Source organism: Apis laboriosa, unplaced genomic scaffold (assembly GCF_014066325.1).
Source record: "Apis laboriosa isolate Shangri-la unplaced genomic scaffold, ASM1406632v1 scaffold5_cov152, whole genome shotgun sequence".
Taxonomy (NCBI): Eukaryota; Metazoa; Arthropoda; class Insecta; order Hymenoptera; family Apidae; genus Apis; species Apis laboriosa.
Window position 1 is genome coordinate 2,898,439 of NW_025223857.1, and position 25,079 is coordinate 2,923,517.

Sequence of the window (25,079 nt, forward strand, 5' to 3'; positions counted from 1 at the left end):
TTTATAACATTTATTTTGATATATACAAAGATATATACAAATTGCTTTACTAAAATAATGTATAAAATTTTAATAAATCAGACTATATATATCGATATTTAATGAATAATATTAATATCATATCAATTATACAGTCTATTCATAGGGACTCATAGGGACTTTTTAAAAAAAAATGATATTCAGAAAATCTAGATTTTAAAAAATCAATATTTAGTTCGATTTTATTTGTTGATTTATACCATTTCGAAATAATCTTCGATGTTTCTTAATCGCAAATATTAAAAGAATGGCATTTAAGATATAAATACTAACACAGACCACGCAAATATTATTTAATTTGTATAAAATTAAAGCTAAAAAAATTGTACCGATGTTTGCAAAAATTCCTAATGTTACAACCAAAATTGATGTAACATATCGATTTGACACACCTAAAAAATTGTTATTATAAATATTATTAAGAATAAAAAAAAAACATATTTTACCTCAATTGACAATTTATTGAATACAATACGTACTCAGTATTGCGACTAAAGTATAAAATATTAACCCATATATAGGATTTGGTATATATAAAAGAGATGTTTTTGGAATTATTCCAAAACCTTTTCCATATCTGCAATATAAAATCAATTATTTATTAGACTATGTATTAAAAATAAATTTAATCACTGAAATATTTTTAAATTGAAAAATAAAATGTATTAATTTTTCTTATAAAATGGCATTAAAATATTGTAAAAAAACTTGATTCAAAATTCAGTCTGAACGCATGCGCGTGTCATTGAAATTAAGGTTGATTTCTATGTAGAATAATCCTTAATACATAATTATATATGAAATTTATCTTAAGTATATATATTCACATTTATAAATTATATCGATTCAAAAATATGTCTTTAAAGATTTAAAATTAAATAATATATTAAATAAAATGTTTTTCTTTTATTATAATCTTGAAAATTTGCATCAATCATAAAACACTTCATATTGTGAACAAGTTTTATATATTTTTCTTATACACAAAATATATATTATTAGTTTAGTATCATATATATATTTTAAAATAATATCTGCATACTTACTCAGAGAAAAATGCTTTTGTGCAACTAACGTGCTCACTGATATCGCACATTGCTTCGTATAAATTATCATTTTCCTTTGCAACTTCTATAGAGTATGCGTAATAAGAAACAGCAAGACCTACGATACATGTTGTGATAATTCCGACGTTCAATTTCCGCATAGTTTTTGCAAGGTTTCTGTTATAATTTTTTACAGACATGATTAAATTATATAAATATTTATTAAATTTACACTTTGTTTCAATATATACTTTTATAGGAAAGAATGATTGATTCAATTCACACTTGAAAATTTTCCGATACTTCCAGTCGAAATTAATATTCTTCGTACGAGTAAATTATACAAATGCCACGATCGATAATCAAGCGAATGTGAAACAAAATATAACATAGAACGTTGATTGATCTACTTTAGCAGAATTCCGAACACTGACTAAAAACTCTTTTATTCTATTACAAGATTATATTAATGAGATAAAGATAATATCGCAAATCATCTAAATGTATCAGATATTTCATATTTATACAGATGTATCAATAGTTATTTTGTGATTTTTTTATCAAACAATTTCAATTTAATTTTTAAAATTGATTAAAATTAATAAAATTGTAAGTTGGAATACTTTATTTTACGATTTGTACAATGCTTATGAGATTTTTAAATACATTTTTTTTTTTTTTTTTAAGATATTGACAGTTTAAAATCTGCAGAATGAATAGATGTTTTGAAACTATATCACGTTTTTTAATTTTCTTACATATCTTATTTTCACGACTTATCAATAATTGTCACTAAGCCTTAAGAATTAAATTTTTTAACTTAAAAAAGAAATGCTTTCCACATTTTACAAATAAGTGATAACATAATTTATTGTGATATTATGTAAAATTTTTCAATAATATTTTTCATCAGAATCAGAATAGGATATCTTTTTATGCTTTAATGAGATTAGCGTTGTTTTTAAAGAATATGTATATATATAAGAATTTTGTCAACAAAAACAAAAATGCAAATAATAGTAAATTAGCTACATCATATGCTAATGTTACTTATAAAAAAGATAAGAAATGTAGATCATTATTAGAATATACTATAGATATATGATAACCTCTTCGTGTAATTGGAATATTTGAATTTAATGAGACTCAATTTTATTCCTGCGGAGCCATTGCTCTGGCTTGAGCTCTCACACGCTTTTCATATTCCAAGCGATTTTGACTGCGATAAAAAGAAGAATATTTGTTGCATTATCAAACATAATATTAATATTCAGTTATTTAAAATAAATACAATACCAATATATTGTATATGCTTCTGCTTGAGCTGGATCTTTGACATTAGGTTCATTTAATAAATCTTGTATACCAAGTAGGATTTGTTTAATTGTAATGGCAGGTCTCCAATCTTTCTCTTCATCTAAGAGTGATAAACATACTGTTCCTGAAGGATAGACATTTGGGTGAAATAAAGGAGGTTCAAATTTACATTTTGGTGGACTGGAGGGATAATCATCCTTAAAAATCATACGTAATTTATATAATCCACCTTCCCATGGTGTCTACAAAATTGAATTAGATGTTATTGACAATATAATATTTATACATTATGTTATATAAAACTCACAGATTTTTTTCCTGGTATGGCACATTCCCAATTCATCAAGTTAAGAGATCCATCTTGATTTTTAACTGGTCGTGCTACAAATCCCTATAAAAAAAAATGTTATGATTTAATGCACATCATACATAAACATTGACGTTTATTTCACATATACACTATACATGAAACAATCCAAACAATACACGTTTTGATGTGAAAGGTTAGGATTCTTAACCATTCAATTATTTTAGTAGAAACAATTTTTATGCTTAATAATAATATTATTATATTGAAATTACATCATAAACAAATATATTTATTTGTTAATGAAATTTTTGATGTTGAAATAATCTAAATTTGATACATATGACCATCAAACAGATGTACACATATTAACTGTAATTGAAAAGAACAATATATCAAAAAGATATCTTACGAAAGGATGATCTTTCCTCCATGCTTTTCGCTCTTCGGCGAGCCTAGCAATCGCAATGCCTGACATTAATCTGCAACAAGTTTGTGTTATATTAGCGTAACGTACTTAGGCGCGAAATATAATCGAGACGCTGTGGGAATGTGAATTCTGACGTTACCACGATGCTTATCGATAGCAATCCACAACGTCGAATTCTAGGCACTTTATGCGCCGAAATTTCATCAAATACTTAGCCACACAGGGTGAAAGCGATTAGGGTGCGTGTTCAGAAAACTTATAGATTTGTAACAGTCTTTAGTATTATATGGATATCCATGTGAATTCTTTTTCATAAAGACTGCATCCGTTACTAGGACCTCTGCTGGTAAAAGAGGACATATATTTTGGATAAGTTCTACAGAGCTACACCAATCAAAGTATGTGTATATTTGTCCAATTTATTGGTTGGTTGATTTATCTTAATTATATATATTTTTATTATTACTTATCAAGCATTTTTTTGTTAATTTAAATACTGATATTCTATCAAATAACATTTATTTTTAGAATTTTTTTACATAATTTCCTAATATCATGATATAAAAAATACTATTGTTAAAATTAAATATTGTAATGAATCTAATTTGTTCGATAATATTTTTAAAAAATAAGTAATAATAAAAAAAAAAATAAATTAATATATATTTGCATAAAAAAAATATAAATCCATCATAATTTTTCGTATGACGAAATTCTCATAGTTTATTTTTAAATTATTTTCTCTCTCTTTTTCTTTCTCTTTCTTTCAAATCATTAAATCATTATTTTGCTCTCTCCTATTTTGTTAAATCAAATTTTTTACATTTTTATCTTTTTTATTTTTATCTTTTATGTTATTCATATATTATTCGTATCAAATATTATATATGTATAATATATATTAAAATAATAAAAAAATATAAACGTTGAAAAGATTATTAATTTTTTGTGTATAATAGTTTTAGTTTTGACGAATATTACTAATAATCTTATCAAAAAAAATATCTAATCAATCAATCTAATATATTTTATACTTGAAAATAAAATGAAAATATTATTATGAAAATAAAACCGCACATTCTAATTTTAATCACATTCCAATTCTTTACTTTACTTTACATTATTTTTTTTCATACATACTTTTATATAATGCAATCATTGTAAAATAATTACAAAACTCGATTCAAAACTACTCATAATATTAGGATCGCATACTATAATAGGAGGACACAAGTAGATGCGAATTTATAGAAATAAATTTTCCCTTAAAAGTTACTTCTTGTATTAGGAGAATATACTATAAACAGAGGTCTTTTAATGCTAAATGGCAAATTATATAATAATAATAAATTTTTTTCGTTAGAATAATATAACTGAAAAGAGGTTTCCGAATAATATAAATATCGCTTTTATGCGAAAATTTACATTAAACTTTACATTTTCATTTCAAAATTATACGATGAAATAATATATTGAAATAATGTTGCCTAATAATAGACAATATACATCTGAAAAAATATAACTAACTTACCTGCATACTTCAAATAGATTGTGTTTCAATATTAAAACATTATTAAGTGAATTTATAGTCATATGAATGTGGATGTGTCAAAGTCATTCCTTTTTTTTCTTTATTAAAACTAAAAAAAACTTCCTTTTTCAAAAAGACAAATTTTTATCACGGATCATATAACGTAAATGAATATAATGTTATATCAAAAATCTAATCAAAAGTCAAAATCTATACAATTAAAATTGGATTTGTACAAAATTTGCAATCTTTAAAATAACTTAATAAATATTGTTGAAAAATTTATCAAATATTTTTTTCTTTTTAATATATATATATATATATAAATGATCATAATATTTCGGTAAATGATTACAAGTCGTTGTTTTCCCATCTTAAAATATCTAATTATCGCAATATGCATTAGCGCACTGTGTAAATCGAATGTCTGCGTCTGCGCTCATATTTTGCAATATGTTCTCTTCTAGTTAAACCCTCGCATCTTAGTTATTCATCTGACAGAAGAGGATCAGCTTCGATTTTCTTATTAGCATTACTAGCCCTCAGTCGATGTTTACGTATTATTCGAATATGATCTTTTTATTTCTTGTGTACTCGAACGATTAAAAAATACTTAATATCGATGGAAAATTCGTGATTCAACTTTTATTGAAATCAGATCAGATTTATTACTTTTTTTTAAATGTGCAAAATTATCTTCCAATTTAAATCCAAAATGAGAGAAATATCATGCCACATTTTTTTGTAAGTAAACTTTTTTTTTTACTTTAGCTTCTCATTATTTTCATTTTCATTGAATATTCAATCTTTCATGCAATTCCTTTTCTATGCGAATCTTTCAAGATTAAATTTAATAAAAATTTATTTTAAATCAAAAATTTAAATTTTCAATAATTTGATTACAAATTGATTAAAATTATCAATCATTAATAAAATACTAGTATTAGTGCTATAAAAATTTAAAATTTAAAATTAAAAATTCAAACAAATATTATACAAAATAAATATTATATGATCAATAGAAAAAAAAAAAAAAAAGAAAAAAAATAATAAATTTCTTTTTCATTCAAAGAGAAAGAGAAAATTCGAAGAAAAATTAAGACAATAACGATTAGATAAGTAACGAGTCATCATTATTATTATTATTTGCATAAACTATGGCGCATATGAAGTTTTGCGCACTTCCTTGTTTATAAGAGAATTAAACTATCAAAGATTAGATAATATTGTGTCGTTATTTTTTAAAACAATATCCAAAACTTGCATGATCAAAAAAAAAATAATGGAATGGATAAATAGATTTTTTGATTAAACTTGTATAAAGTTTTTTTTAATAATTTTTTATTATTAAAAAAAAAAAAAAAAAAATAGCAAGAAAAAGATAATAATAAAATATCGTTAATAATTACTGATATTTTTGAATGATTAAAATAGGATATTTTTCTGGATAAATTTGCAATTTCCATTGGTTCATACGTATGAAGAAAATTGTGATTTGTATCAAACAAAGTTAAACACGAGCACGTTGTGCAAGCAACATGATCATCGTTTGGTTTGTTTTCACGGTCTCGAGGATAAATGGAAGAACGGGTGATTATCACTATCATCTTACTAATAAGTATTTAAATAAGAGAGAAAAGTATTTAAGGATAATTGTTTAGAGGTCAAAACGTACGAACATTGGTGTTCTGCTATTGGCCCCTGCCAATTTTCGATCCTCAGGATGTTCTACAGGGATTTTCTTCTTTAAAAAAGCTTGAAATCAAAAAAGGAAATTTAACGACATTAATTTCATCATTTCCAAATGAATCTCGATTGATTGAGGTTTGGTCGTTTCTTTTTTTTTTTTTTTTTTTTTTTTTTTTTTTTTTTTTTTTTTTTTTTTTTTTTTTTTTTTTTTTTTTTTTTTTTTCTTTTTTTTTCTCTCTCTCTGATATTATATCGATTTTGTTTTTTATCAATGTAAGAGAATACATTTCTCCCTTCTTCTTTTCTTCTCCTTTAGAAAATAGAAATAACCGGGACTAAATTAAAGGAAGTTCCAGAGAATGCATTTGCCAATCTTTCGAACTTGAAGATCCTTGATTTTCGAAATAACAGTTTTCCAGAACTCAACGTTGAAACTTTTAATATTCCTTCTTTACATCACATTTATCTCTCTGGTAAAAAATTAAATAAAATTCGTTAACATTTTTTTTTATATGTATCTAATTTGAAAAAAAAAAAAAAAAAAAAAAAANAAAAAATGTAATAAAAATTCATTCATAAAGGTAATCCTTTAAAATGTACGGAGGATACGAAGTGGATATTGAGCAGAGAAAAGGGCTCTTTGGGACACAAAATAGCTGATAAGGAATATTTGCGTTGCACGGTTCCGTACGATGGCAGAGCATTGATCCCAGTTGTAGAAATAATCAATGTAATCGATTTCACATTATTATAGTTTATTCATAACAACAATCATTAATCTATAGATCTCTAGATCTTTTAAAAAACTTGATAAATTTACTATTTCAGACTTTGAAAGAGGAATGTACAAAGACTGTATGTGAATGTGAATTGGTATATGTGGTTGGTAATGGAGGAAAGCACATTTACAAGCAATTAATGGCTTTTGCTTCGGTAAATTGTAGCCATCGTGGATTAACCGAGATGCCAAGCTTTTTGCCCGCAAATACTACCACTCTTCATTTATCTGGAAACAAGGTTGCAATTCTATAATTATAATTAAGATTTTGAAGTTTTGTTCCTTTTCTTTTTTTCATATTTGAAAGATCATTAAAAAAAAAAAAAAAAAAAAAGAAAGAAAGAAAGAAAGAAAAATAGGATTTCAATTGCAGATAAAGGATTTGAGGCCACTTACAACGAATCCTGTGTACAAGGGAGTGATAGACCTGTATTTGGATGGTAATAAAATCGAATCGATCGTTCAATTGGAGGGATCTAGTTGGATGGATCATTTTCGATTGTTCAGTCTTCGTGGAAACAAACTAACGGATGTTTGTATTTGATTTTTTGATTATATGATTGAAAAACATGTTACTGAAACAAAAACAACCAAAGGGATTTGCATTTAAGTGGATTCAATGTGGATTAGCATGTTAATTAAGATTTGAGCGATGATATGAAATGATAAACTTTTCTTCTTCTTCTTCTTCTTTCAGCTGCCTACATATGCTCTAGAAAATGTATTACAACACAATGGAAATGCAGTAAGTTTGTATCTTGGGAAAAATCCATGGACATGCGACTGCCTTTTTACACCAGGTTTCCAGGTAAAATATAAAGACAATGAAAGCATGGTTATCCCCTTTTTTTTTTTTTTTTTTTTTATTTACATATAAAGAAATCACAAAATATTATAAAGAATTGAGAATATTGAAGTTTAAATAATTTATAGGATCTTCTAATTAGATATACAAATCTAATAAAAGATATTAACGATATAAGATGTTCACCTGACAATGGGGATGATAATTCCGATAGAATTGTAAGTTTTATTTATATTAGATTAATAATTTTTTTTTTAATTAACTCTTTCTTAAAACAAGATATCTAAACGATTGAAATATATTTTTGAAGATAAGAGATTTGAAACGCAGTGAAATTTGCGTTTCTTCCGATGAAGATTCTATAATCCATCCCTTGGACATCTTAAATATTATTCTTGCATTTCTGATATTTTTAATCATTGGAAAATTACTTTACGACTATTGGTCTTTCAAGAAAACCGGTCAATTGCCTTGGATCGTTACTAAGATACCATAATATTATGAAATACTACTAATTTTCAAAAAAAAAAAAAAAAAAAAAAAAAAAAAAAAAAAAGCTTACCTTAAGTCTTGCCTTCTGATCTTCATAGTATTGATGGTACAATTCATCAGCGGCTGCTTTCTTGGCCACACATTCTCTCAAGCCACGACCTAAATTTATTTAGAGAAGAAGGCTAAATAAAACACAAGAAGAAAATAAAATAGAGCAAAGAAATACATTGAATAAGGGAAGAAAAATTATATTTATATTTCTAAAAGTAAACCTTCGCTAGTGTAGCCTAGGGCGGAACAAGTGGCGACATAAGTTAAACCCTGATACGTTTTCTCTTTTTCTACAGTATATTTTGGAACCGAAACGTCTTTTTCAAGGCAAAGTTGGTATAACTTTCTTTGCGCAGTTTCTCTCAGACCGTCCATGCCTAGATTAATTATCTCTAACAATCTGCCAAATGGAATACGTTCAATGATTAAAATATTGTTCGACAGATCAATAATTTATAATGGTTGTGAATTAAATTTTTATATATTACATACTCTTCACGTGTAAGATCGGCGAGCGTACCAAGTTTTTCGTCCTTCATTTGTTTATTTGCAATCATTTGCAGAATTGTCGCGGCCAGATCGTTTTTGGTTGATTCTTCGGAGAAACCTCTACATGTTGCTGTCAATTTTAATACGCAAGGTATTAAGTAATTATCTATTTTGAGAATTTGAGGAAAAAAAAAATTTTGAATGAATCGATTTTTATGTAATTTTTAATATTCATTGTGTCACGTTATATAGATGTTAGATAGAGTTTTCTCTAGCCAATATATATATATATATATAAAAAAAGAAAAGAAAAATAATAATGTTTGTAAAGAAGAGAAACATAAACTTACGAAATCGTATGAAAGAATGTTTAAAATTTAAGATATCGAATGAATTTATTATATATTTACATAAGACATTACCAGCAAATCCACCAAGATTTCCACGTATCACATAAACGCTTGATTTGAGACGATGCGGACTTTCATTATATTCGTATTCGATCGAGATTTTGCAACGTTTTGCATAAGTTTCTAAGATGTTTAACGGGGTCCGTAGGTCAACTATTGGTGAATTTTCATCACCACTACCCTTTAATTAAAAGTGAAATAAAAAAATTTGTAAAAAATTTGTAAAATAAATTAGACATATAAATATATAAGAAAACGATAATTTTTTTTTTTTTACTTTGATTGAAACGTTTATTCCATCATTAATTTCGATTAATTTTTGAGGTTTCATGTTTCGTTCGGAAGTAATTTGTATAACAGAATCACCAGCATCTATTTCTTGACGATGCAGAATAATGCAAGAGTCCTCGTGCTCTATAAAATATTTGCATCTAATATAAATTTGTTTATTAAATTAACTTGAAATTTTAAATAAAATTACTATTTATATAACTTTCTGTTTTTGTTTCTTCACAATTGACACGTTTTTCGAACATATTAATTGTTTTTTTAACAGATTGTACCTCGTCTGGAATTAAGAATTAACTTAAAATCACAAAAGAAACAGTTTTATAATCATTATTAATACCAGTATCTTCTCGTAGAGCATTATCTACTATTTTACCCCATTCTTCTAAGCTATGTGCCTCTTTTATTATTTGATAGTTATCTAAATAAAAGTAACGATCAAGTATTCAATTATTCATTATATACATCATTATATTACAATCTTATCATTAAATAGAATTATGCAAACTTGTTTCAATAGTAACTAAAGAAGATTCATCACTAGAATGTTTCCGTATATTAGAACGATTTAGCGTAATCAAATCAAGCGATTGACTTTCGGTATCCTGTTCTTTAATAACTGAATCTTGACTCTTATTCAAATTGATTTCCGTTGCATACATACTAGTTTCAGAAACTTGTGTTTCTGCCACGTTTTTGTTTATGGTATCACTTTCTACAATCTACAGTAGAAATATAATTTAATTGCTAAATTTGAATTATAATCGATTTCCAATACCTACGTCGTTTTCGGTAGCTGATTCCTTAGCGGAAATCATTGCAGTTGATTCTTCTGAATCTTGTGTGCAAAAAGAGGTTGATGTCTCTAGAGAATTGTGAGAAATTTTTCTTAAATTCTACTTTCAAAAATGAAATTTACCTTATATATTTCAAAATGTAGATTAATTAAAAGACTTTATTAAAAATGATTGAAATCTACCAATTTCACGACAAGGTGCCCTCAGTTGTTGGAGAAGATCTTCTGCTCGATCGATAACTGCTTCCATTTCACATAAAAGCGGTGCAGCATTTGGAAATCTTTCAGTTATCATACTCCAAACGAACTCGGCATCCTCTGTACCTTGCAATGATTTCGGCAAATCATGTTTTTGACACGTGGAATCTCGGCGTTCAGACATTCGAACAACACAGGCTTTATTATCCTTATTTCAAAATATTAAAGACCATCTATTCGATTGCCAGACTGGCAAGGAAGTCATATATTTAAAAAAAAAAAGTGTTTTGACTTCATTGACAGATTGACAACATTTAAAACAAAAGACGATGAGACATATAGCGACATTGAGTTTGCTTTGATAATATTTATATATATGTACACTATTTGTATATTCAATGAATAATGCGCAAAAATTAATTGAAATGTAAAACATTAAAAAGTGTGAATAAAACTTCTTTCTTATAAATATATATCTTAAAATCCACAATTACAAATACATGTTCGCAGGAATATGATCTACTTATTTACTAACCACTTGACGTTTATGCTTTCTATCAGACGAGATACAGAATAGATATAACATTTAATGCACTTCTTGTTCCATGTTTCGAGAATACTAGAATATTCTTACCATTTTAGTTTCATCTTTAACGTTATCGATTTGACTTAGAATAAAATTAAGACATATTGCAGTTTTGTAAAAGAAATGATGAAAATATGTTCATTGACATTCCGTATCTCGTCTGTAATCACATGCCAAGAACAAATACAAACAAGAAAAACAAATAATGAGAAAAGGATAGAAATATAATAAAAATTAGGGAATTAGCGCCATCTCTAGAACACAAATGAAATAAATATAAAGTAAAATAAAAAGAACAAAAGTAAGAAAAAAACAAATAAAACAGAATAAGAATTGATTATCAGCGCCATCTCTTGAATGCTAAATTTATCTCTTTAAAAATATTCAAGATATCGCTAATTTTCGATTTTTGCTTTCTTGAAAAAATATATTTGGCACTCAAGAGATGGCGCTGATAGTTAATTCTTGTTATATCATTTTTTTCTTCAAGTTTCGTAGAAATTTTAAAGACGATGGAGATTCTCCAATTACTCAAATTTTTCCATTTGTTCGCTTTCTTTTCTTATATTTGCTCTACAAAAAAATGTCTTGTCTTTCTCGTTTAATCTTTTGATTGTAAAATTTTTATCAGAATTTATTCGATGTAATTTTTATATATCATAAACAAACATATTCGTTTTTGTCAAATATATTTTTATATATATTTACATTTTTAATTTATGAATAATTCAATTCTATTCATATTAGTCATAAAAAAAATTATGGATACAGTCCAATATATATAACATATAGGAATATTTATAAAAGAATGTATCTAAGAAATTATTTTTAAAACTTATTGACTTTATCAATTTTAAATTGAATTAAATATAATTTTTTGCATTCAAAATCATAATGGACATATATGATTTTTTACACGATTAGATATTTCATTTTTGCATTTCGTTTGACATTTTTATAAAGAGATTGAAACTTGAAAATCGATGATATATCTAATATTTAAAACTGATTATCTGAATTGTAAAAAAATTTGTTTTTAACAAAATATTTAAATAAATAAAAAATATTAATAATTGAAATAATTAATTAATAAAAAAGAAAATAAAAATATAGGCTTAGCGCGAAATTTTATTGATAAGATACCGCTTACCACTAAATTTAATACACATCACATAATTTCCTTATTGTAATGTGACTGTTAGGAATATATACAAAAAGCCATTATAGAGAATTCCTTGATATAAGATGATACATCAAAAAATGTATAGAATTCATTTAAGGTACGTATGAAGACATCCTATTTCTCTAAATGCGAATGGTGTTTTTCAGATGACAAGTGTACAATCAAAATTACGTATAACTAATGTACACAGATTGGTTCCATTAAGTAAATCATGTACAATTATTTAATTATACTTAAGCCGATTGTTAATTACATTCACTTCTTTTGTTTCGCTGTCCCTCATTTTACAAGATCTAAAGAATTTCACTTATCCATAATACGATGTACATGTTAATTACAAGTAGTAATGTCAAAAAAATCGACGTTTCTTAAAAAGAAAGGCATGAAAAATTGGCTTCTTAAATATATTTAGTCGTAGAAAAAAAGAAACAAAAAGAGGAAAGTTCCTCTTTAATTCTTTTCTTCTCACGATAAAAGTCTCTTCTTTTCTTGTTCCACATTTTCTTTAATCAACAACTTTTTGTTTATTACTTTCTGGAGATTTATCGCCATTCATTGGTGAACGAGAACGGCTACGACTTTTGCTATGTTTACTGCCTGATCGAGATCTCGATATGTCACCTCGCGATCTTTCGCGGCTAGATCTATCTCTGGAAGAAGAGCTATATTAAAGAGATGACTGTGGATTGTTTTCCTTGCGCTAACTATATCGATTAAACTCACTTTGAAGGAGACTTAGCTTTAGATTTGGACTGTGACCTGGATTTTGACCTCTCAGCCTTGGACCTAGAACGAGATCTGGATTTGGACTTTGACTTAGATTTCGACTTTGAGCGGTCTCTTGATCTGGAAAATTATAGTTCAAATGAAGAAAATACAAGAAAATACAATTAAAAATGTAAACTTCTTTTTTAAATGATTTCACGTACGTTTCGTGTTAATATAAATAGAATGACAATTTTTTCAAAAAATTAATCCAAACAATGTCAAAAATAAAAATGAAATATTTATAAATATAGAAAATTTGCATTAATATTCGATAACAAATAAATGTACAAGAAAAATAGCAAATAGATGTTATACAAAATTATTTATATAACTAAAATTGATGTTAATATTAATAGAAGATTGATACCCACTTGGATTTAGATCGAGTTCGGCTACGTTCAGGTGATTTGGATTTCGATTTCGATTTTGATTTAGTATGTGCTCTTGATTTGGAACGGCTACTGCGACGGCTACGGCTGCGAGAACTACGACGACTCCTGATACAATAAAAAAATTGTAATATATTTGAACTATTACTTACAAAATATATCTAATTAAATAATTATCATATCAATTATAAGTTGTTCTAAAAGTTATTATGATGTTTTATATCATGCATGACGAATTGGATGTATGATAAATATTCATAAAAGAAAATTTTTAAATTTAACCATGAAGTATGGAAAGTAATTTTGAAATGATTGAAATTAGAAGTTAATATGCTATAAATATGATTAGTATTAAAGTAAAAATGATGGAGACATTGCCGCCCCCCCGACAGTACCTTGATCGGGATCGAGAACGACGATAATACCTTGAGCGGGAGCGGGATCGGCGACGAGATCGAGATCGTGACCGTGATCTTGATCTCGAACTTGAGGATCTTGAACGACGTCCCCGTCTTTTATCCTCGATAAGTCTGATTCTACGTCCATTTAGTTCTGTGTCATCCAATTTATCGATGGCGTTCTTCAAATCAGAATATGTTGCAAATTCTACAACTCTATAATATTAAGTTATATAATTAATCAAATTATATTTATATAACAAATAAAAATTTTTAAATCAATATAACTTACCCTTCGTTTCTGCGTTGTTTATGTGCATCTGCATATGTCACTTCACCAGCCTGTCTCATATAATCCTTCAAATCCTGAGTATCACACAAAAATACGGATTAGTATATTATAATGAAAAGAAAACGTGTCTTACAATTAATTATAACAAAGTACGATTAATATTCAGGTATGAATAAAACTAAGTTTTGTGTTTCTATACTAAAATTACGCAGAAGTTAAAATGTATCCTGTGCACTTTTATCCACTATACTTCCTCTAATATATATTATGTAATAATCTTCCTTCTTCTGAAACATATAGCATAAGAATCTATCCTTACTGAAAAAACCATGTTATTGTCTCCTGTCTGCCCATAATCTTCAGTGTTGAAAATATATGTTGAAAACATGTGCTCGAATTTAGTATCTGCGATTGATGCAACCTTTCTTTTTATGCAATTCAATCTTTAAAACAAGTATAGTCATTTGTATAGTCAGACCTCCACCCTGCAGAAAAATATAGTCTTACATATATACATAAATAATTAACATATTTTTAAAATACTTTTGTATTTAAATAAATAAACTAATGAATAAAATTTCTGCAGAGCAGCTCACAATAAAACTTCATTAAAATCATGAATATATATAAAAAAAACTTTTAAAGTCAATTTCTCTACCATTTATTTAATGCAGAAAGAAATTCTAAATTATATAATTCAATCAAAAACTATATGGACCGTTGAAAAGATGGAACTGCATAAGGCAGAGAGAAAGACAGTTGCTTGTGAAATCAAATAGTTAATGGAAGATGAATTGGTCTTGAAAATGCTGAAAAAAATTTTCCGTAGCTTTTAAAATATTTTTCAGATTATGACTTGTATTTCAAAGCTGACAAAAATAAATGTAATTAATGTATACAGGATAAGGAATATATTTTGTTTGCTATCATAATTAATAAATGAAATTCAAAATATCCAAAATTGAGCCCATGCTGAATTTCCACCTATTTTCCTTAGAAAACCAACGTAGAATATTTTTTTGCTATCATTCATTGGAGATCTTCCTTCTGGAAAATTTGTATTCCTCTTGATGTAATATCCTTTTCTTATTACATTTTCTATGATTTTATGAGGTGGTTCTGATCTATTCTTCGTAACTCATCATCCATAATGATGAAAAAAAATCTATATTTGGCATCCACTATGTTTTCTTGATCTGATTGTAGTATTTGTGGGAACCAGGTACGGCTTTATGGACTCTCTCTTGATAGATGCGTGCATGCAGGTAACTCTTGTTTTTCATCTTGATGTCTCTTGGTTATCATCCATAACACGCCACATTTTCAGAAAAAATTCATGTTCGATGTATTCGAAATTCCTATGTAATCGCATCCGGCGTGTATTGTAAAACAGTGCTAGGAATCACGTCAATACATCACAACTGTTCCGTTTTTAAATGGATAATCTGCAAATACGCTTGATGACTGAAATATTTTTTTTGTATATCTTGTACACAAACCCAAAAAAGAGAAGAAAATGGATTCTAACAAAAAGAAAGAAATTGCCTTGCATAAAGAAAAGTTGATATTCTATTCTCATTCGAAAAAGATATAAAATATATAAACGTTTCGTAAAAAACGTAAACGTCTAATTATTTAAAAATGTGATTAATAATAACCAACGAATATGCACAAAGTACGAAAAAATAAACCAACTATATATATGTTGTTATTAAACTAACGGATGCCTAATTTCGAGCACACTTGATATATGATATACATGATATATCATATAAATAAATTGTAAAACTGGTCCTCTGTTTCCGGTAGTGGTTTATATTGCGTGTGCACGGCTCCAAACTTGTTGAATGTTTTCAATTGAGATCTATATTAATATAGATAGAATATATATATACATATAAAACACCTGAACTATGGTGCACAGTTAACAGATATATAATATATATCTTAAAATGATATCAATAAATAAGAGAACAAGTTACAAAAGTGTATGTATATATAAGATATATATATAGATATAATGTATATATCTAAAGAGTACACTCGGTTAAGGTGACGCATTTACCTTGGGCCCAGGCACCACCTTGCTTACGGACAGAGAGAAAGGCCAGACACAACGGCGCTTGGTTGGGTCGAACGGATCTGTGTGGCGTAGTCGCGGATGGTTCGGGTTTCGGCCCGTGTATGCCCTCATGGGTGGCCGCTGCCTGACTTACTAGATGGCTAGGTTGGTGGCGTACCAGTAGCAGTAACAGTCGTGGTGTAGTAATAAATGTGATAGTAGTAGTTGTAGCAGTAGTAGTAAGTAGTAGTAATAGTAATAGTATAGTAATAGTAGGGCAGTCATTATGAAAGGTAATATAAAGGGTCAATAATAAAGTTGAGTAATAAAATGTCAAGAGTATATGTGATACAGAAGGATCAGAAAGAGTGAAGATGATACTGGTATGTTTTATAAAGGATATAATAGAAAAAATGTTTGGTAACAATGATAGTGATAATGATATGGAAAGATATTGAGAGAGAGTAAAATAGTGGTGATTGCTGTTGTACACATCCAGGCAAAGATACAGGTCAGAGTCATTGATGATCGTAGAAGGCAGACGACGTTTTTCTCTCCCAGCGATCACGATGAGAAGATCGCAGATACGTAAGAACCTATCTCGTCACTGGGTTTCACCACGTATCACTGCGCAAGTAGTAGAAGGTGGTAGGTGGTAGGTGTACCCAGTGCCACGCGGTTATCTCTCTCACCCGGGACACCTCAGAAACCAACCTGGTGCCACTTGACCTTAAGGCGGGCCCATCGCGTGCATCGTCATCTTTATCATCGCACATCATCAGTCTATTGGCCCTACCGGTCACCCCTCCTCGGTGAAGAGGACATGGCTCTTCGGAAAGAACATCAATTTTATTGTTTTTCTCAACTGTTGGCCGAACGTAAATGAAATAATAAATTGAAAAAGGAACGTCGAAGAATTGAGCGAGAGAAATTCATATATATGTATACTTTTTTCATCAAAAGATAACCAATCATCCGAAAAGTACGATTAGACGATATATATATTTATATATATATGTATATGCAATGTATATTGATCAAGTAAGACTTGGTCCACATGCACACAAAGGAGCTCTATTTCTGTCTCTTTTTTAATTCATTAGCATGGACATTTAGAGATTTGTGTACATAGATGTATACGTATATACACCACTTTTATAAGATCAAAGATGGAGTGCGTCCTGGTATTTCCCACATAGTTCGCATTTCCCATCGTTTTCCCAAGATTGCCCTTCTCGGTTGGTCTATCTCATGTCTCTGAATCTTCTTCTCCACTGTTTATTTGCTCGACGTCTTCTAATCGTACACACCTCTTCTTTCCAACAGCACGATTCAATTTTCATAGCATTTATTATTAAATTTGTTTCAATATTTAAAGATCACATGCCTGTTCTTTTTAACTTCAAGGAACATTTTCTATATCTCTGTTTCTGTACTTTTCGTCTGGTTCTTTCCTTTTCCATTCATTCTGCTCGTTTCTTTGGCGCATTGTTGAGCATAGAGGAAGTTATTAGGATAAAAAATTTTACTTCAAAATTATGCCATAGACTTACTTGATCAAAATGTACATCTTTTTTTTTTTTTTTTTGCAAACTCGGATTTGAGTTTCAGATATCCGTAAACGAACTTAAAAATGGCGAAAGAAAAATCGAATAAAAACATTAGTGCTAAAAATGCCACCGCGTGTAAGTTTGGTTCAACTCGGGGAATATATGAAATCCGGAACGATTAAACGCCAGCGAGAATATATTGGGTCCCCGCGCGCATTTTGGATGGAATATTCGCATATCGTCATCATTCTGGAAACCTCGAGTAGCAATCAAACTCACGAAAAAGCTATCGGATGTGTAGTAAATGTGAAGCAAGGGTACAGATATTGCTTACCTGCCAGCTGACACGACTCGATAGATTTTCCACGGTGAGCCGGTATTCGGTGCGTGTTGGTGGTCCATATCTAAAAAAGGAAAAGCACAAGAATTAACTACTTTGTATTATTTTAAAAGAAGCAGGTTTGTCTTGGACCTGACTTTATACGTAACAATAGCGAAATTCTAAGAATGGAAACGCAAAACTTGATTTATAATATTCAATATTGCAATTATTTAGAAGTTGAATAAATTATAAGATGTATCGTTAGAGCGTAACATTGGATGTATGTACCTGGGCAATGATTGCTTGTAGCTAGATGCAGTCCTCGTGTTTCTGTTCACACTATCTCTGCAAAAAGGGATGTCATGTGAACAGAAATAACGGATCGTTGATTAAACTTTCAGCAAATAACTACAGATCTGCACTCATTGCTCAGGCACACAATCAATCACCTGTTCCAATCGAATCAAATCTACTCAAAATGCAGCAATAGCGTACCTGTCGTGCCGCATATCGTCTCGGCTGTAACAAACACAATACCACACATCTATTAGTCGCCAATTACATCGATCCACCTCTCTCAACTACCAGTAATAAACATAATGTCTGGGAGGGTATTCACTAGGCATTATATATACTAAATATGTTAGATTTCTCGACTAGCGAGATTTTTTTTTAAAACTTTCATTAATTCGACGTACTCGGGAGAGCAGTCAAATCCAAGACAACCAATTCAAACTAATTAGAATTCGTCAGTGCCTAGACGAACTTTCATCGTATGCAAATTGGCAAGCTTTATAACATGTACTCATTCCCTTTCATTCTCTTTCACTCTTTCTTTCATACTCTTTCTATTCTAGAGCTTATCATATCCAAGGTTACGTTCTTCCCTGTACGGGCGATATGCAAAATCATCTTTTATTACATACAATTGGTTTGAATAAATATTTTTTTATGTTAAAATATTAAAAAAATTTAAATCGAAAAAATTTATTTAAGATTTTGCATATCTCAAGTTGATTGCCTGCAGGGGAGGAGGGGATAATGATCGCTCTGATAAAATAAAAAAAAGGATAGCGTGTCTTACGCAGATCGCCTCGAGTCCCCATAACCACCACGGGAGTCACCATAGCGCCACTGGTCACTACCCCTAGGTGTCCCCCGGGCCCTCTCTACAGTAATTCTGTAACAAGACACATTGGATATGCTTACTTGTCTCTCCAGGAGCGTGAGCGTCCGTAGCCACGGTCGCCTCGCCTCCCTGAAACACCCCGTGCTATCTCCACCGCCACTCTGAAACACACCCAACAAAACCCCGCCTAAGTCCTCGACTAATTCTTACTCTAAAGCTGCTTCCTTCCTTCCATCCTTCTTTCCATTTTCTTTTCCATTCCTCAGCCTCCTCTCGAAATCCGTTCATATATCATCCGCCTCGTTCTTTATCTACAAAGTCCAGCCATTGAGGCGCTGTCCCCTCATCATCGTATTTGTCTCTTCATTCCCTCTCTAATTTTTCTAGTTGCTGTCCACTTATAATGCGCAACTTATTCATCAATGTAAATTATATATTGTATAAAATTTCTTGAAGCTTTCTCATAATTAACTGGGATCATTCATGTTTGTACTTTTCCATTTTTATTCCTTTTGCTTCAGTTTTCATTATTTCTAGGAATCACTCAACGAAATTGATTACGATCACCAGAGAATTATGAAAACGCATTAATGATTACAAACATCTTGTTTTTTTCATTTGATTTGTTAAATAATTTTTCAAAGAAGCAATATACATTACTTAAAATTCTGAGGCATAAAGTTTATCAATAATCTTTTTAAATACATATATATATCGGGGAATTGATGGAAGTAGTTCAAAATGGCGGCAAGTCATATCGGCTATTTAAGTAAGATGCACTTTTATTCCAGAACAAACCCAATCAATAATTTGGAGGACAGACGCCGTTGTTAAACTTAAAGTCAATAACCAAAGAAAAGAAATCGTAAATATGTTGCATTTTAAATTATACAGAAGCAACAGCAGATTATTATATCAATACAAAATAAAATCTAATAATACTTTAAAAATATCAAATATTTTAAATATGGATTTTAATATAAACAAGGAAAAATAAAACCTTAAAAATATTATTTACAATTTTAAACTAATTTATAATTGACTTATTCCCAAAAATAATAATAATTTTTTAAATTATATGTAAACAAAGATATTTAATTATTGGTTTCTTATAACCAATAGAACACTACAATACCTTTAAGTCCAAATGCAAATAACTGGGAAATGTCTAGAACGAAAGCACTTTACTCAATAATGCATGAAAGATTAGTAAAATAAAAAAAATATATATATATAAAAAAAATTTTTTTCAATGCTATTGCTTCTCATGTATAATCCTACTCATTATGTGCAACATTAACAAAGCTGTATGTTTTCATTTCAAAATTTTTTAAAGAATATTTAAAATTAATAACATATGTGTAAACTAAATCAAAATTATAATGAAATATATTAATGTTACACTTTTAATGTATGTTTAAAATACAACTATAGTAAATAAATAGTAAAAAAGTTGTCAATATTTTAAAAAATTTAATATAAAAAATAATGAACTCTTGTAATTTTCAATAATCACATTACTTTACAGATTGTGTAATTGAAAATTACAAATTCTAATATTTATATAAATGTGAATAAATAAAGATAAAAATTCATAGTAAAAAAAAAAACTAATCATGCAAAAAATCATGCTACCTACACCATTCTTCATACTTCTAATATATATTTATATGTATGAACACATAATATTTTAATGTCTATTACCTTTCTCCTAGAAGCTCCTTCCCATTGAGTTCGTAGACTGCATCATCTGCATCCCTATAGTCGTCAAATTCCTGCAAACAAAATATATTTATCATAAATCATTATATAAGAAAAATTTATTAGTTTCATTTTCTACATGCAATATTGTATAAAATTCATGTTATTCAATGCATTCATCTCATTGATGTAGTATGGAGTACAGTGTATATATGTATTTGCAATCATTAATATAAATAATAATTCACGAATTCTGTCAATACATATTAATAAAATGAAATAATCTATAGAAGAAGAAAATTCAATTAGTAATTTAAATAAATTTAATTTAGAAAATTTTAAAAAGTTATTTGATTTCATAATTTGGTTTTCAATTTTATTATAATTGGTATTTTACCTCAAATATAAGTGGCAATTAAATAAGTAACACGATTTCCTTTTGATAATACATAACTTACAAATATTTTGTAGATTAATCGATGAAAACCAGCACACAGTTCCATTAAGCAGCCACAGTACCAATGTGTTCAGGGCTCAAGGTAGGTCAGATCAACTCACGAGTTCAAGTTATTTTTTAAGTAAAACACTTTACCCTCTACACATTTTGGTCAACAATAAAATAATAAAATATAATAAAACTTGAAAATTATTATATCAAAATTTTATTTAAATATCCTAGTTTAAAGTTATTATAAAAATAAAAGATAAAATAACGAAAGCACTAAAATAAAATATCGTAAAATATCGATACTTAACTTAAACATAATATATATATATATATCACAATTTTATATCGACGATAATTCATAAACCTAGTGGATGGAAATAAAGATGGATGCATTTTCAAGCGCTAAATATAATACATAATTTTTCAACTTGCAAATAAAAAATTTTTAATAAAAATTGATAAATAAGACCAAACTGAGTAGAGTAAAGTGTTAAGTATGTGTATAAAATTTGATTCAAGTACTTACAACAAAACCGTAACCGTTCTTGATGAGGACATCACGGAATCGACCGTAGCCTCTGAAAAATCTCTCAAGGTCTCTTTCCCTGGTGCCGTATGGAAGCCCACCGACATAGACCCTTGTCCCTACCATACTGTAAAAAAAACAATTGAACCACATTAGACTTACCACAAAGGCAAATCCATTCTTCATAGCGACCTCCTTGATTCTACCATATTTCCGGAAGAACTTCTCAAGGTCGCGCTCTCTCACCCGGTATGTTAATCCACCAACGAATACTCGGGTGCTCATTCTTAAAGGAAAATATAAAAACACCATACATAACAGGCTACTTTAAGAACCTGTCATTTATTCACATGACAACATAAGTACTGTTATGTTAATTTCCAATATTCTGGCTGAGAATGGCAATGCAACTCAATAAAATTGATATTTGTAACTTTATTTTATATTTCTGTATTTTGGCAATCTATATCAAAGAAAGCTTTGCAAGTAAAATATTATTTGTGGATATTAAACTGACTGCAGTAGATCACAAGTGCAATGTAGAAATGCTATTATAATATCAATATTTTTCCCAAACCTAACATTCCTTATAGTTGAATATAGTACTTCATCATACATTCTTCTATAACAATCATACAGAACATTCTTAATGAAATAAATTAAAATGATTGATTAATAAAAAGTTTAAAATATTAAAATGTTAGATTAATATATAATTAAAAATTCAATACATTGATAAGTAAAATTTAAATTATATTTAAATATTACATTAATATAAGTTAAAAATAAATATAATCACATGACATGCTAAATTTTATGCAAAAATTTATAATATAATTCAAAGCCATATGTTCATTCCACATTAAAACAAAAAATAATTCTAAAAATAAAAGCATTAATATCTATAATAATATCTAGTCGATTCTATTAAAATAATATAATATTTAAAATAATATAACAATACTAAATGTACAAAAAATTTTAGAAAGTTAGAACAACTTATTGAATTATTAAGTTTGTTTTTAAGCCAAAAGATAAAAATATATTTAAAGCAATATAATTTATAATAATGTTAAGCACATCTCATGCACTTGTAGGTAACAAACAATTCTTTGCTTACATATAATCAAACAAAAAGTTTTAATTTGCACACTGATGAAATGATAAATTACTATTATCTACTAAAATATTTATTTTCATGCTTACTCAGCCAAAAAGTGTTTAAGCAAGTATTAAGGAAATATGAACATTAGTCGCGTTCGGTATTTATATTTAATTATTTTAAATAGAGAAAATAGTAAGGCGAAAAATTTGATTGGAAATATCGAACTCGTCTAATGTTAAAAATTATTACAAATATGTAAAACAATGTGCAATATATAGAACTTTATTTCAATATACTATAAACACATTTATCATCCAAGCATTAATCTTTAAAATCTCTGTACTATAAAATTATTGCATCTATTTATTTATAATTAAGAAGATATTTTTATACATTTATTAAAAGATTTTAAGTATGATTGTACTTTATGTTAGTATACCGTTTTATACCATACGTTGAAAGTTTCTTCCTTTACCTACCGCAATTTCTTTTGAAGATTAAGAGCTATGTATTTTTTTTTTATAAAAATTTTAATTTGTTCTTTGAAATTAATATTTTTATGTAATAAGCGGGACTTAATCTAAAAAAAATGTAGTATATTTCAAGCACCAGCGACAAACCGTGTTTTTTATTGGACACTCGTTTCATAAAATGGCGGTCGTGTGATTGCTTATCGTCCTCCTTTTCTGCTACGTAATTTACCGATTATATGGAGATAAAAACTGTATTTACAAAAACATAATGCGTTTATATAAAATAATTATATTTATAGCAAAACATTATTTTTTCTGTAATCGAGGAAACCTCTCGAAAATTATCAATATGATGCAGAAATTAGCGATAACGCTAAATTGGAAGATATAATTAATCTATAAATTAATCATAGAACAAGATAATATCTAAGAAATAATTATATGTATATATGTATCATATATATAAAATTGAAAATCTATTATATTAATCATGAAAAGATCTTGCGAGCAATCATTCATACGACGTAGCATTTGGAAAGCATTTGCCACGTCATTAATATAATACAAAAATATACAATGAATAATTTGAATCACGATTAAAAATTACAATTAGAATTTTTTTCTTTTATTATTTATGAATTATCATTAAAGCATCATGATATGATATGATATGAAGGTATTTATGATTCGTGATTATTCCATCCGAAAAACAAAGTATTTGCAAACAAATTACTTTTTTAATGCATGTATAATATCACAGAAAAAAAAATGTTTACAAACTTACCTGAATATACGTAAAAAATGTTGCTTTGTTCACTAAAAGCTTATGCTCTCACGACACGACACGACTGAAATTACTAGAAGAAGTAATGATCGGCGTCTGAAGTAAGATGGCTCGTTGCAATAACGGAAACAAAACGGGGTTCACACAACGAAAAACAAAGTCGCTAGCTGTTTATGTCTCGATACCAGACGCCTAGAATTAGAAATTTATTATAATTTAAAATAAATTGTATAAATCTTATATAATAATATGAAATTATTATTTATTAGTAACATAATATTATTACATATAATATTATTACATATAATATAAACTAATATTTCTTCATGTATTATAGTATAGATTAATATCCCCTCTCTAGCAAAATTTTTCTCTATGAATAAGTTACGTATTTACTACGTTTAAAATAATAAAGTTTATAATTATTCATTGTCTTAAATTGTTACTTACTATCATAATATAAGTATAATTGTTAATAATTTTTATTATATTAACTGCTAGTCATAAATACGTGCAAATATAATTCACATGCGATATAATATGCGCAGTCATATAGAGCGGGATATTCAAATAATCATTTGAAAGCTAATAATATTTAAACAATATTACTTTTAAACTGAATTTCATAATTTGAAATAAATTAATATATTTATTTCTTTTAATATAATACAAGTACTGTAAGAAAAAATATAAATTA

The 25,079-nt window shown here is 27.9% G+C and overlaps 5 protein-coding genes across 20 annotated transcripts; 1 reads left to right on the forward strand and 4 right to left on the reverse strand.

The window, feature by feature from the left end:
• Positions 1 to 14: 14 nt before the first annotated feature.
• Positions 15 to 1,474, reverse strand: LOC122718185 (vitamin K epoxide reductase complex subunit 1-like protein 1). Of its 2 annotated transcripts, XM_043943010.1 has the most exons (4): positions 1,337 to 1,474; positions 1,086 to 1,262; positions 519 to 616; positions 15 to 431 (listed from the first exon to the last, which is right to left on the reverse strand). In XM_043943010.1, the coding sequence occupies exons 2-4, from the start codon at positions 1,244 to 1,246 to the stop codon at positions 211 to 213; spliced, it is 480 nt and encodes a 159-aa protein (XP_043798945.1). In that variant the 5' UTR covers positions 1,247 to 1,262; positions 1,337 to 1,474; the 3' UTR covers positions 15 to 210. The 2 variants fall into 2 exon arrangements, with proteins under 2 accessions (XP_043798945.1, XP_043798944.1); XM_043943009.1 differs by having other exon boundaries at positions 1,086 to 1,349.
• A 221-nt stretch (positions 1,475 to 1,695) lies between these two features.
• On the reverse strand, positions 1,696 to 3,434 carry LOC122718186 (SUMO-conjugating enzyme UBC9-B). The gene is made up of 5 exons (XM_043943012.1): positions 3,279 to 3,434; positions 3,122 to 3,191; positions 2,710 to 2,793; positions 2,382 to 2,644; positions 1,696 to 2,304 (listed from the first exon to the last, which is right to left on the reverse strand). The coding sequence occupies exons 2-5, from the start codon at positions 3,185 to 3,187 to the stop codon at positions 2,238 to 2,240; spliced, it is 480 nt and encodes a 159-aa protein (XP_043798947.1). The 5' UTR covers positions 3,188 to 3,191; positions 3,279 to 3,434; the 3' UTR covers positions 1,696 to 2,237.
• Positions 3,435 to 5,168: 1,734 nt separating this feature from the next.
• Positions 5,169 to 8,438, forward strand: LOC122718184 (protein singed wings 2). The gene is made up of 10 exons (XM_043943008.1): positions 5,169 to 5,414; positions 6,105 to 6,260; positions 6,332 to 6,494; positions 6,676 to 6,832; positions 6,941 to 7,089; positions 7,188 to 7,376; positions 7,511 to 7,669; positions 7,835 to 7,945; positions 8,071 to 8,160; positions 8,253 to 8,438. The coding sequence occupies exons 1-10, from the start codon at positions 5,353 to 5,355 to the stop codon at positions 8,436 to 8,438; spliced, it is 1,422 nt and encodes a 473-aa protein (XP_043798943.1). The 5' UTR covers positions 5,169 to 5,352.
• A 15-nt stretch (positions 8,439 to 8,453) lies between these two features.
• Positions 8,454 to 10,850, reverse strand: LOC122718276. Its single transcript, XM_043943170.1, has 10 exons — positions 10,671 to 10,850; positions 10,455 to 10,568; positions 10,181 to 10,394; positions 10,013 to 10,093; positions 9,866 to 9,952; positions 9,662 to 9,798; positions 9,397 to 9,565; positions 8,978 to 9,104; positions 8,707 to 8,885; positions 8,454 to 8,593 (listed from the first exon to the last, which is right to left on the reverse strand). The coding sequence occupies exons 1-10, from the start codon at positions 10,848 to 10,850 to the stop codon at positions 8,454 to 8,456; spliced, it is 1,428 nt and encodes a 475-aa protein (XP_043799105.1).
• Positions 10,851 to 12,360: 1,510 nt separating this feature from the next.
• Positions 12,361 to 24,520, reverse strand: LOC122718266 (serine-arginine protein 55). 15 transcript variants are annotated; one of them, XM_043943147.1, is made up of 13 exons: positions 24,383 to 24,397; positions 22,227 to 22,306; positions 22,021 to 22,147; positions 21,050 to 21,120; positions 19,301 to 19,396; positions 18,712 to 18,735; positions 18,505 to 18,561; positions 18,229 to 18,298; positions 14,283 to 14,356; positions 13,988 to 14,206; positions 13,575 to 13,700; positions 13,159 to 13,281; positions 12,361 to 13,097 (listed from the first exon to the last, which is right to left on the reverse strand). In XM_043943147.1, exons 3-13 carry the CDS (start codon positions 22,144 to 22,146, stop codon positions 12,941 to 12,943), a joined length of 1,143 nt encoding a protein of 380 aa, XP_043799082.1. In that variant the 5' UTR covers position 22,147; positions 22,227 to 22,306; positions 24,383 to 24,397; the 3' UTR covers positions 12,361 to 12,940. The 15 variants fall into 15 exon arrangements, with proteins under 15 accessions (XP_043799082.1, XP_043799088.1, XP_043799081.1 ...); XM_043943153.1 differs by lacking the exon at positions 22,227 to 22,306 and having other exon boundaries at positions 14,018 to 14,206; positions 24,383 to 24,520; XM_043943146.1 differs by lacking the exon at positions 22,227 to 22,306 and having other exon boundaries at positions 24,383 to 24,520.
• Between the last annotated feature and the right edge of the window lie 559 nt (positions 24,521 to 25,079).